This window comes from Vanacampus margaritifer, chromosome 8 (genome assembly GCF_051991255.1).
Source record: "Vanacampus margaritifer isolate UIUO_Vmar chromosome 8, RoL_Vmar_1.0, whole genome shotgun sequence".
NCBI classification, from domain to species: domain Eukaryota; kingdom Metazoa; phylum Chordata; class Actinopteri; order Syngnathiformes; family Syngnathidae; genus Vanacampus; species Vanacampus margaritifer.
In genome coordinates, this window is record NC_135439.1 from 1237804 (window position 1) to 1251160 (window position 13357).

Genomic DNA, 13357 nt, shown 5'->3' on the forward strand with positions numbered 1-13357 from the left:
AAGGTGCGCGTTACACTTTTTTTATTTGCGTGGTAATTGTATTTGCTTGTTTTTCATACTTTTTCACGTTACGTCGCCGCCATAGGAAAAAGATAATTTGAAAACAATAGCAAGTTCGCCTGTTTTCAATGTGACCAGCCGAGGACACAGCTTGAAAGGCTTGTTTTACGCCGGGTCTTCTTGGGCGACCTTGGCTTCATCGAAACTCATTGAAATAATATTTTTCGAAAAAGGAGTCGACTGGCGAAACTTTGACTTGTTTCCGGCGGAGGATTCTTCTCAAAGCACAAGCCGCGGGCAGGGCCGTTAAGTAGTTCGTTTGTCATTTAAAAAAAAACACATTAAAAAAAAAAACTTTGAAGTAATTGAATTTAAAGTATTTTATTAATATATATATATATTTTTTTTTTTTCGACAAAAGTGACTTAACCATTACTTATGTTCCATGTTTCCGTCGGAGGACTTCTCCTGAAGCATCAAGCGGAAGCGGCGTCTCAACCAGTTGCCACGTCGGAATTGCAATCGAATTTGCTTATTTCTCTTTTTTTTAACATCTAGAGATTAATTTTCTGGAGGGCCTCTCCTCAGTCTGTAGTCATGGTGAGTCCACTAACATCCATTTGAAATCCCAGGTAAACTAGCGTGTTCTGTGTGTTTGTGTCTTCATCAATCTACTCGAAAGCTAACTCGTTAGCATAGCGGCTAAGTCAATTTTGGACTAGCGCACCAAAACGGTCACTTTTAATCGTCATTTCTGTGGGAATGCAATGAAAGTTTGTATTTTTGTTGTTGTCCTTTTCAGGTTTCTGTCATTAACACCGTGGACACCTCACACGAGGACATGATCGTGAGTAGTTGTGTGTGTGTGAGAGATCGTGAGTGATAATTATGTTATTGATCAGAAGTTCACTTTCAAATAAAATCTTCCTGCTGGGATTCCATGCAGTTATCATGAACTTGAACAATATTTGAAACATTTTGCCAGCATTAACCTGCACTCTTCGCTGGCCCTAATCCTCTTCCCTAGCTGCATCATATTCTACAAACTGTTATTTATTTTAAGAAAAAATCTTTCATATTAATTAATACAATCAATTATTTGGCGAGCTGTACCAGAGAGGGAGAAAAAGTGTGTAGTGTATAAACGTTGCTGATGTGTTGCAGCATGACGCTCAGATGGACTACTACGGCACCCGCCTGGCTACCTGCTCGTCCGACCGCACCCTCAAGATCTTTGACGTCCGGAATGGCGGCCAGATCCTCGTCGCAGACCTGCGAGGGTGAGTGACTTTTTTTTTCCCGGACTTCCCAAGAAAACCGTCAGCGTGTATAGTTATCCCGGTTCATCATTTACAGCCCCCAAAGTGTTTTTACAGTATACAGGCGAGTGACGAGTCTGATCCAATTTAGAGTTGCGCCTCTACGTTGTAGTACCAGATTGTGCCTCACACGCGCGAGAAATGGGGGTACGCTGTCATTGTAACCCCTGTGGTGTGTGTGGCTCCCTCAGGCACGAGGGTCCCGTGTGGCAGGTGGCGTGGGCTCACCCCATGTTCGGCAACATCTTAGCGTCTTGCTCCTATGACCGCAAAGTCATCGTGTGGAAGGAGGAGAACGGCGCCTGGGACAAGATGTACGAGTACACGGGACACGAGTCGTCAGGTACGAGCCGCCCCCCTTCAAACCGCATCGGAGCCGTTTTGCAAATGGAGACACGGAGATCAATTCTTTAGATGACGACAGCGCCAGAGTGTGCTGTGAAGGAGGAAATGCATGTCAGGGGAGGAGATGTCACTGTCCCTTTTGGCCCGACCAAAACGATAATTGGCAGATTGAAATGCTGATAACTGATTAATAGGTTGATTCATTTATTGTTTTGCTCCCTTAATTTAATGCTTACGATACACGGCGAAAAATCATCAATAGATTAAGAGGCTGTTCTGTTTAAATAATTGTTGTTGTTGTTTCGGGGAGTGCTTGAATGCCAGCTCATGCCAGCCAATTAAATCGGCTGTCAGATTAACTCATTTGCTCCCGAAAATATAAATGTGTTCTATTTTAAAATGTTTTAAGTGTCCCAAAGACGTATTTATAAGTTGTTGTTGTTTTTTTTATACTAGAGCCTACAGAAAGCTTTGATGCAACCTCTGAACTGCAGTAAACGGGTGTAGTAATTACAAAAACGGCCAGCAGGTGGCAGCAGAGTATAAGAGATCAACCAGGGCCAGGTTGCAAAAAGTAATAATGATGAAACTTAGCTATATTCTAATGCTGATTGCTGCAAAACGGAAACAGATACAAATCATTTTTTTGGTCGCTTCCATGTTTTTATAGCAATAGAACACAATATTCTTGCAAAATCAGTCAAAATCCAGTAAAACAGCCGGGAGCGAAGGGGGTTGCTTCAGTGAAAATGGCTGGGAATGAATGAGTTTATCAATCAGGCTCTAATGTTGACTTCACCCGTCATTCAGTGTCATGGGGAAAAGGTGGGAAATTTTCAGCGTTTACCGGCCGCGTGAAAGGGGCGGGGCCTTGGGTGGGAAAAGTGAATGTCAGGTTGTCTCCCTTCACATTCTTGTCCTACCTTAACTGCTTCTGATCCAACCTTCAATGGTGGAAAGTTGCTGGGTTGAACTTCATTCTGTGCCATTTATTTAAAAAAATAAAATAAAAATCCAGCATTGACTGCAAGTGTGAATTTTGTGAAAGGTGCCTTGGGCTGAAATGGTGTGAAAATGTCAATATTCTAATACGACTCCCAAGTTGGAAAATTGCAAAGTCAATTTCAGACTCCACCTCAGGTTTCCGAGGGATTCTGGGTTTGAACCCGTCCATGATTTCATACCATTTCCTCAGTGCAGCAATATGGAAACGTAGCTCTCTTTCCAGGTTAGATGAAAGTCACCTTGGCCAAGTTCCTCACATGATTGATTGATTTATTGATTTGTAATGCAGTGAACTCTGTGTGTTGGGGTCCGTACGAGTTTGGCCTGCTTCTGGCGTGCGGCAGTTCTGACGGCGCCATCTCCCTGCTCACCTTCACGGGAGAGCAGCAGTGGGACATCAAGAAGATTAACAACGCACATACGGTCAGTGGCGCCCAAACGGCGGGACCCGTTACCTGATAAACGGCGGGACCCGTTACCTGATAAACGGCGGGACCCGCTACCTGATAAACGGCGGGACCCGTTACCTGATAAACGGCGGGACCCGTTACCTGATTTGCGCATGCGTATGCGTGTTTTTACTCAGCGGCTTTTTTCTAGGTCTTGTTTTTTTAATTCGCTACATGACGGTTAAAATGATGAAGTTGGTAACACAAACATTTATTGACTTGACTTGACTTGACTTGACTTTGACTGTGTGAATTATTTCCCGCCATTCTGTGTATTCGTCTGTATTGTCCAACTAAGTCATGATCAAAAATAGCTGGCATCATTACACATTTACGCTGTGTGCGCACGTGACAGCGTGTGGAGTTGACACTTTTTAAATTTGAGATTATTTCTAGTCCTATTTATTCCGATAATTCTCCAATTTATTATAATTTTTTTAAATTATTATTATTTTCTGAAGCAGCCATTTTTTTAACTGCTTTGTTGTTGTAGGTAATGCTTTTAATCATAATCACCTTTTATTATATTATAATTAATCGGAATTATTTGTGAAATTAGGGAGAACGTCTGCATTTTTATTGCACTAAATCAAATGTACCCAATCATTGAAAATTGAGGGCGAGTAAGCTGAACACGTTTTTTTTCTTTAACATCAAGTGTTCAACGGGAAGTCTCGGTTATGTGTCGCCCCCTGGTGGTTGGCCGGTTACGGGTCGAGAAAATGCTTGATGAACGTGTAGCCGAGTCTGCATTTGAAATGTAAAATATCAGATTGGAAAGTTGGCGTATTGATCATGTCATTTTCAGATGATTGGGTAAAAAAGGGTTTGTTTTTTTTCTTCCAAAATTTTGAAAGGTCACAAAGATACAGACGAGCATTGAGTATTGGATCGGGACTTTATATCAGCAGCAGATACTCAAACTGCATGATTATTATTTTACTCTGTATTATTTGTAGTCTGTGTGTGTGTGTGTGTGTGTGTGTGTTTTGTGGCGCTAAGCCCATTCCCTGATTTGGTTCTGTTGTTTATGTGCGTCAGATCGGCTGCAACGCGGTCAGCTGGGCCCCCGCCGTGATGCCGGGCAGTCTGATGGAGCAGCCGTCGGGACAGAAGCCAAACTACGTCAAACGTTTCGTGTCCGGCGGCTGCGACAACCTCGTCAAACTCTGGAAGTAAGTCCACAATCCGTTCATGCAGTAAAATAAAAAAGTGAGAGAAATTACTACTAATTACTACTCACAATCTGACAGTTTATGTTTCTTGAGGTATTTTGCTACTCTTTTGTACGGAAGTGGATTAAGGGGAAAAAAAGTTTGGCAGGATTTTCACTTTTAAGTCAGAATTCTGACTTTAACTTTATAAACTCACAATTCTGAGATTAAAGTCAGAATTCTGACTTTATAAAGTCAGAATTCCGAGAATCAAGGGAGAATCCTGCCAAACTTTTTTTTTTTCCCCTCGCTTCACTGGTCCTAATCCTTTTCCGTACTTTTGGGTGACGTGACATTACCAAAAAAAAAAAAAATTGCAAGAAAAAGATGAACTTTTTGGCGCCCGTCTGATCGGCGCCCGTGATTTCCCGTCGGGCAGAGAGGAGGACGGCCAATGGAAGGAGGACCAGAAGTTGGAGGCCCACAGCGATTGGGTGAGAGACGTGGGCTGGGCGCCGTCCATCGGACTCCCCACCAGCACCATCGCCAGCTGCTCGCAGGTCAGATCGGTCGCCGCCGCCGTTGCTGCTGGCGGATCCTTTTGAGGTGCGCGTGCGCAACTTTTTGTGACCTTTTCCAGGACGGCCGCGTGTACATCTGGACGTGCGACGACCCCGCCGGCAACGCCTGGACCGCCAAACTGCTGCACAAGTTCAACGATGTCGTCTGGCACGTCAGCTGGTCCATCACGGGGAACATCCTGGCCGTGTCCGGGGGGGACAACAAGGTGGCCGTCGTCATCATCATCATCATCATCATCATCATCATCATCTCATGTCGTCACTGGAAAGCTGCTCATCACGTTGATGTGTGCGCAGGTGACGTTGTGGAAGGAGTCGATGGACGGCCAGTGGGCGTGTATCAGTGATGTCAGCAAAGGCCAGGGTGCCGTGTCCGCCATCACGGACACGCAGCAGGCGGAGCAGTGACACGCACACACACACACACACACACACACACACTCAATTTGTCCATATGGTTGTTATAAATATAATTGAGGTTTTTGTTTTTTAAATCCAACTTTTTCCTGTTGCCCATATAAGGACTCTTCATGTCCGTCCTTCCCCTCACGCTCGCGTCCCCCAAACATTCCGCCTCCCTTCAGCCGCTCCTCAAAAGGGTCGTCAATGATTGGCTCGTTAAGTCGGACTGACCGACCAATCAGGAACAGGAAGCACACGCATGTTTCCTACTTGTATGTAATTATTAATAAAAAAAAGAAAGCAAATGTGAATATGAATGCACAAGTTTGTCATTTTGTTTGATTGTTAGGAAGAATTTGACTTGCATGTTGCAGCTGCTCCCTCCTCTTCCTCCTCCTCTTCCTCACCCTTTCCGCCTTGTCACTCATGTTCTTCCTCATGTCTCCTTTGTCTCCTCCTCTTCGTGCTCCTGTGTTCTTCCTCCTCATTTTCCCACTTGTCATTCTCATCCTCTGCCTTCCTCTTGCTCCTCAACGTTCTCCCTCTCCTCTCCCTTCATCTTCCTCCTCTTTCGATTCCTTGTTATTGTTTGCTTCCTTCTTTCTTCTCGTCTTCCTCCCCTTTGTGTCCTCCTCATTTTCCTCCTCCTATCATCTTTCTCCTCCCCCATCAGCCACTAACTATAAAAGCAGGCCGCCACCTGAGCGTGTCCGCACTTCGTCCCTCGTCCTCTTCCTCATCATGAGCCTGAGCCGCAGCAAGAGGATGAGTTCGGGCGCCTCGGTGCGCCGCTCCAACGGCTTGGGGTCGCCGGCGGCCGGCTTTAGCGGCATCTCGCTGGGCGGGGGCACCGTGTTTTCCTCGCTGTCGGTCAACAAGAGCCTGCTGGCCCCCCTCAACCTGGAGATCGACCCCAGCCTCACCATGAGCCGAGCCCACGAGAAGGAGCAGATCAAAAGCCTCAACAACCGCTTTGCCTCCTTCATTGATAAGGTGACGCAATTCAGATCTCACATTTTGCAAAAAGGGTTTTATTGTGTTTTTGATGAATTGTAGCAGTAAGTGTTTCTCATTTGTCAAAATTGACACGATGTACAATTTTTTTCGATGGCCAGTTCCATCGTCACCGAGCTCCCTCTTTGAACGAGGTGGAGGGAAGCTGCAGGAAAACAGGCAAAACATTCATGTCATGGTGTAAGGAAGGTCAAGAGATTGGTTAAAAAAATAGTCTACCAAAATTTAGGCCAAAACTCAACAAATCTCAGACTTTTGAACCCATGCTGCCCCTCCAACATACTGGCAGAATTGGCAACCCCCCCCCCCCCCCCCATCCATGCTAAATAAAAATAAAGGCAAAATCGAAGTAAAGGCGTAACTTGATGCGCCCATTTTATCTCGCAGCAGCATAAAAATCAAGAAGCCAAAAACAAATGAAAGCCTCTTCCATATATTTTGAGCTCCTTCAGGGTCTGCTGCCTTCACGTGCTATCGAAATGATGGGAAATACCACATGTCGAGTAGAAATGTGCACATGAACATGTATTTTCGACTGAACTGGGGATTCATTTTGATAGCCGAGTTTCCAAGGTGGGAAAAGTTTACTTTTCAAGTTTCAACAAGGCGGGGAGAGCGCCGAAGGATTCGAGAATGTCAAAAAATATGAACACTTACCAGGACGTTGTCGTCCGCTAGCAGGTTTTAGAATCCACCCAATTACGCAGCGTACGTAATTCAATGTCCTGCTCTTCACAACTCATTATATGCCGTAATTGTTCGGTTTTACGAGCAAAGACTACGTCAGCGGCCATGTGTATCTTTTTGGTACAACAACAAAAGCACATGAACAGAACTCCGTCGTAATTCGGAGTTTCCGAGTGGCAAGGTCCGTCTTTCCCGTAGCACGTCACCATCACCAGAAAAAAAAAAAACCTCTGCCATGAAACTTCAGTCGCTGTTGAAAGTGATGTTTTGTCTGGCCGCGTTTCTCACAGAGGACGTGTATTTGTGTGTTAATGCGGGACATGGATACCCTGGACGGACTTTTCTCACGGCGTCGGTGGCTCGCTGACACAATGCCGCCATTGTCGCCTCCCATCAGCGCGGATACGTTTTCAGAGCAATTGACCTCCAATTTTCATCCCACAATCCGGATTACAATCAAACAATCATCACATGAAAAGACTTCCCAGTCAATTGAGCGATCAAATGTAGCATTATCTTGGCATTCATTGTTGTATTTTTGAAGCAAAAGCTCAATGTTGGCATTTTATTCATCCTAAAGGTGAAATATTCCAACGCTAGTCAGATTAGCACCTAGCCTCTGTGTGGATTTGCCAATAAAATGTTTTATCAGTGACAGAAACGTAATAAATTTGCTGCCTTAGTTTAGCTTCAGATTAGGTATGGCTAAAGCTCAACCATCCCAAAATGTTAACTTAGCAAAACGCAAAATGTCTTCGCAGCTAGTTCGCTTAGCATCTGGTAGGCTAGCTCACAATACAACTGACAAAATAATTGTGCGTTTTCAATATTAGCATTGATTTAGCAGTAGATTAGATTATGAATAAATCTAGTGCTCCAATTTGAATATAACAATGTTTTCTTGAACTAGGACCATTTACGAGCCCTTAATGGGTAAATATTTCCATGTTTCTTATCTTAGCACCTCACACATGTTTGTTCAAAACTAAATGGCACTAAAACTGGTTGCATAAATGTCCCCCCCCCCCATTAAGATTGGTGTAGAAAGCAACAGTGACAACTTTTCAACAGGTCATTGAAGCCGTCTCTGCGAGGACATTTAAGCTTCCCGTCCCACTTCACTAGTTGGTAACCTGATAAACCGTTCCAGAGTCATTTGGCTATTAACAGAGTGTCCTTTGTGAGTGTGTGTAACAGTAGCCCGGACGCTGGAGATGGAATCCGAGACACCATCTGAGCTGACTTCTTTTGACCACCACTGCAAACAGTTCCAATATTTGCTCACATGACATTTGCTAGAAATGTTCATCGTGAGTGGTCCCACAAAAACAAAAAAAAAATAGTTTCAAGAAGTCATACCTAAAAAGATACAGGAAGTCAGCCATTTTGGTTCTAAGCATGTCGTGCACTTTTTCTGAAAACACAGACACGAGAAAAAAAAATCGACCCTTCTGGTTAGAAGCAGACAATTAAGGGCTATTTGTAGAATTTTGACCGAATGTCATATTGTTAGACAAAGGGCAACTGATTTTGGGCAGGAATCGTTAAAATAATGAAAACAACCCAAACCCGTTTCAAGTGCATCCACACTGTAAGTACCATTTCAAACAAAATGGCCAACGTGCTGTGCATTTCTGTCGACCAAATTTCATATTGTGAAATTAAACTGCCTTTAGTGGCTGAATTTTGAAAATAACAATTTCAAGACATCCTTGCCAAAATGATGGCTTTGAACTAAAATGGCCAACTTCCTGTGTCTTTTTGGAGCATGGCCTCTTGACACTTTTTAAAAAAAAAAAAAATGATGTGGGTCTACGCACTAATGATAGACATCTACCAATGTTGCTAAGGGTATTTTTTAAAATTTTAAATCATGAAAAACGTGCCCTTGTCGACATGACTGCTTGGAAGCAAAATGGCCTTTTCAGTCATTGCTCTACTCACGATAGACATAAAATTCATGTTTCTAAGTGAAACATGAGTGTTGATTAGTTGTTGTTGCAGGTGCGCTTCCTGGAGCAGCAAAACAAGATGCTGGAGACCAAGCTGGAGCTGCTGCAGGGCCAGGGGGCGGGCCGCTCCAACGTGGAGCCGCTCTTTGAGGTCTACATGGCGGGCCTGAGGCGCCAGATGGACCTGGTCAACAACGACAAGAGCAAACTGGACGGCGAGCTGAGGAACATGCAAGGCCTGGTGGACGACTACAAGCACAAGTCGGCACAACTCGCCATCCGTGCATGATGCGTTCGTCTTCTTCTGACAAAATGATTCGCTCTTTTGGGCGACGATCCAAATCAATGTGGATTTCGTTCGATGATGAAAAATGATGATGACTTGATTTTTCATCAAGTGTCTGCTGTGTGCGTAGATACGAGGACGAGATCAACAAGAGGAACAACCTGGAGAATGACTTTGTCCTCCTGAAGAAGGTCTTTCAAAAAACACACACGTTGCACATAAACATAAGGTCTGGCTGTTAGAGGGGATAACTCCCAATGTTAATTTTTTTTTATCACGTTTTTATGACTATTATTTTTTTTACTTTTTTGTGTGTGTGTATATATATTATTTATATATATATATAAAATCGTTTTTATTTCCCTTTATATATTTTTTTTGTATCTGACTTTTAGTTTCACTTTTATTCATGTTTTTATTGATTTATTTATTCTTAATTTTGGCACTTTTGTTCCTCCATAGAGAACATGTAGGAAAGAAAAATGTCGTCCAAAAAAAACAAAAAAAAAAACGGTTGTGTGCGCAGGACGTGGACTCGGCTTACATGGTGAAGGCCGACCTGGAAGACAAAGTGGGAGCTCTGACTGACGAGATCAACTTCCTGCGCAGCATCTACGAGGAGGTGCGACGGCCGTTGACGGATGTTTGCCGAACGTGCTCGTCATGGTTGTGGTGTGTGCGTGTGCGTGTGCGTGCGCAGGAGTTGCGCGAGTTGCAGGCCAGCATCCGCGACACGTCGGTGGTGGTGCAAATGGACAACAGCCGCAGCCTGAACATGGAGCAGATCGTGGCCGAGGTCAAAGCTCAGTACGAGGAGGTCGCCGCTCGCAGCCGAGAGGAGGCCGAGGCCTGGTACAAAAGCAAAGTACGAACGTTTATTGCCGCCACCTCGTCTCTTAACGGTCCAGCGTCGTCGGGTTGGGTGAAATGTTTAAAAAAAAAAACATTTTTGATTAGGTTGGGTGAAAACTGCGGACACCCATGTGTGACATCATAGTATGGCAACGTACTGTAAGCAAGGAGTTCTTAAACTTTTGGATCAATGAAAAAGTTGATCATTTTTGAGAAAGTATTTTGATTTAATTAAAGAAAAATAAGCGGAAAAATTAACTAATGTGAGACAAAAAAAATGTTAAATCCAATTTGAGGGAACTGTATTCAGACAGTTATTCTTCAGCATACCACTAGAGGGAGCCCTCATGCCACATCAGTCCAACCGATACCGTTTTGTGCAATACATTTTAATTTAATTAATATTTAAGTACAGTTATGTTTAGGGTAATAACTGCCATTTTAATTTGAAGAAAAATCATTTTTTTTTTGCTATTTCTTATTTGCGTTATATATATATATATATATATATATATATATATATATATATATATATATATATATATATATATATATATATATATATATATATATATATATATTATTTTTTTTTTTAATCTCCAACACAAGCAATGTTTGTTGACTCCAGTTTAAGAGCAACCGATGGCCAATTTGGAACGTCAGGCGTGCATTACTTGCAAATTTCTTCTATTTACTCCGAGACTTGTGTATTTTTGTCACTCCTTGGAAATGAACTGAACTGGACTAGACCACCATCTTGAAAGCCGTGTCGAAATCTAGATATTTGTCCGTGGGTCAGTAAGACTGTGCTTGTGGTCAGTTCGACCAGATGTCGGTGCAGGCCAGCCAGTTCGGGGACGAGCTCCGCGTGGTCAAGAGCGAAGTCGGCGAAGTCAACCGACTCATCGGCCGCCTGCAGAGCGAGATTGAGGCCGTCAAAGCGCAGGTAGCGGACCACACCCCTGTCTACTTCCTGTAGCCTTCCATTCACTTCCTTTCCCCTCAATGTCATTTTTAATATAGTCAGATATTTATTAGGGGCGTCAAAATGTGTGTTTTAATTTAAAATTCCTTTAACGCCACTCATTTATTTTTTAACATGCAATTAATGGCCGCTCCTCACTTGGAAAGCCAAAACGGCCAAAACAAGTCCCGCCCCCACCCCAACCGCCATGTCCGTGACTAAGCAAAAAAGCCGTCTTGGTCGGTGAGTGTGAAAGCTAGCATGGCTTTGCTAGCATGCGTGTGAAACCATTTTCAGCGCGGCGGCCTGGAGAGCCAGCTGGCCGAGGCGGAGGACCGCGGCGAGATGGCGGTCAAAGAGGCCAAAGGTCGCACCCGGGACCTGGAGGACGCCCTGCAGAAAGCCAAGCAGGACATGGCCCGCCAGCTCAGAGAGTACCAGGTAGCGCCACGCTAACATCACGACACTGCCGAACTCGGGGTCCAGCATTCCCAAAATAGAGCTCGCTTACTTGTAACGTCCACGGCAGCAATTCTTTCTCGTGCCACAAGAGGGAGCCCTCACTCTGAGAAACAAAGGTCTCAAACTAATGAACGCTTTCAAGCAGTCAGGCGGGATTTTAAATTCTCTGCTAAGCGCACGCGTTCTCGGACAAAACGTCCCACGTCTTGTCGGGGCCCGAGGAAGACCCCGACTAAACTCCTGTATGTGCTTCAGAGGTTTGATCTGAAATGTTGACCCGCCCCGTAGGACCTGATGAACCTCAAGCTGGCTCTGGACATCGAGATCGCCACCTACAGGAAGCTGCTGGAAGGCGAGGAGGACAGGTGAGGCAACGGCAAGATGGCCGTCTTCCACAAATTTGTCCTGACTGACGTTTGCTCGCTTGGCAGGCTGGGACAACAGTCCATCCTCAACATCCAGACCGTCAGCAACTACAGTAAGTTGTTGGCAAAATGCTTGATGATGACCTCCGCCAAGGCAAGCAAACACTCCAGACATTCTTCTATTTGCCTGTTTGTTTGTAGGCTACATCCAGTGTTGCTACAGTTGCCTTGAAGAAGTAACTTAGTTACTTCCACGATTACTTGATTTTGAAAGTAACTTTGTTACTTGACCGATTACTTGATTTCCAAAGTAACTTACTTTACTGATGACTTGATTTTGAAAGTAATGTCATTACTTTACCAATTGCTGGATTTTGAAAGTAACTTAGTTACTTTACCAATTAATTAATTTCAACAGTCGCTTCGTTACTTTACCGATTGCTTAGTTACATAAGTAACTTTGTTACTTTACTGATACTTTGATTTCCCAAAGTAACTTACTTTACCGATTACTTGATTTTATAAGTAACTTGGTTACAATAACTGATTGTTTTAAAAGTAACTGTTAGATTACAGGTTACTTTATTAGTTATTTTACAGAGTACATTTTTAACAGTAATGTTTACATTTTACAGTTTAAAAAAATGAAGGCAATGTTTTTAACATAGTACCATTTTTTATATAATATAATATATGTTTTTATATATATATAATTTATAACATAAAATAAAGCAGTCTTTTTTGCCCTGACATACTGTAAATATAAGTATAACTAGAAAATTCCGGGACATCCTGCATTATGATTTTATTTAGTTTTTTTTAAAGCTTCATATTTCCGTCTTTAACCGTCCCAAACTCAACATGGGGACTTTATTCGCAGCTTGCAAACGTCACGTGCGACGTCAATGTGCTGAAAACATGACTCGGCGCATTTGTGATGTGACTCCGCCCATCTGTACATAATTAACGTTGTCGTCGGTGTGTGCCGAACACGTGGACTTGATTTGTATGAATTTGTCAAATGCGGCGTTTGCTCGTCAGGCAGCAGAAGTTCCAACGGTCACTACCAGAGCGCCAGCGTGTCTTCGCCTCCGAAGCTTCTCATCAAGACCACCGAGACGCGAGACCACAGCAGATACAGCACACACTAAGCCAACATTAGCGCCCTTTCAGCACCCACATTTAACATTTCGTAACAATGAGTAACCAATGATGCAACTTTCTAGATAGGAAATGTCATGTTAGTTTCAAACTAAGCTCCTCCCTTCATTATTGCCTTCAAATGTATTCAAGTGATTGTTCTCTCAGTAATATGAAGTGAAATAGTTGTTTGTAGGATTATTTTTTCCTCATCTTTTCCCGCACGATTAGAATAAAACTGCACAGTAAATTTGGGCTACTTTTTCTTCATTTAGACAAAAGTATTGCTTTGCTGCCATCTTGTAGCATGTTGGAGCCAAGGAACTATGTTGAGGTGAGTTGCAGAGTCTCATTAGTCCTCCAGCATTTTTACAAAAACG

General features: G+C 43.4%; 2 protein-coding genes across 3 annotated transcripts; both read left to right on the forward strand.

Annotated features, from left to right (window-relative positions):
• Positions 1–439: 439 nt before the first annotated feature.
• Positions 440–5572, forward strand: sec13 (SEC13 homolog, nuclear pore and COPII coat complex component). Its single transcript, XM_077573603.1, has 9 exons — positions 440–600; positions 803–847; positions 1165–1280; positions 1511–1662; positions 2959–3092; positions 4160–4293; positions 4712–4832; positions 4913–5059; positions 5151–5572. Exons 1-9 carry the CDS (start codon positions 598–600, stop codon positions 5259–5261), a joined length of 963 nt encoding a protein of 320 aa, XP_077429729.1. The 5' UTR covers positions 440–597; the 3' UTR covers positions 5262–5572.
• Positions 5573–5681: 109 nt separating this feature from the next.
• LOC144056638 (keratin, type II cytoskeletal 8-like) lies at positions 5682–13212 on the forward strand. Of its 2 annotated transcripts, none has more exons than XM_077573601.1 (10): positions 5682–6248; positions 8961–9169; positions 9325–9385; positions 9721–9816; positions 9895–10059; positions 10867–10992; positions 11308–11451; positions 11761–11837; positions 11904–11950; positions 12879–13212. In XM_077573601.1, exons 1-10 carry the CDS (start codon positions 5682–5684, stop codon positions 12986–12988), a joined length of 1602 nt encoding a protein of 533 aa, XP_077429727.1. In that variant the 3' UTR covers positions 12989–13212. The 2 variants fall into 2 exon arrangements, with proteins under 2 accessions (XP_077429727.1, XP_077429728.1); XM_077573602.1 differs by lacking the exon at positions 5682–6248 and adding an exon at positions 6613–8547.
• The last annotated feature ends 145 nt before the right edge of the window (positions 13213–13357 follow it).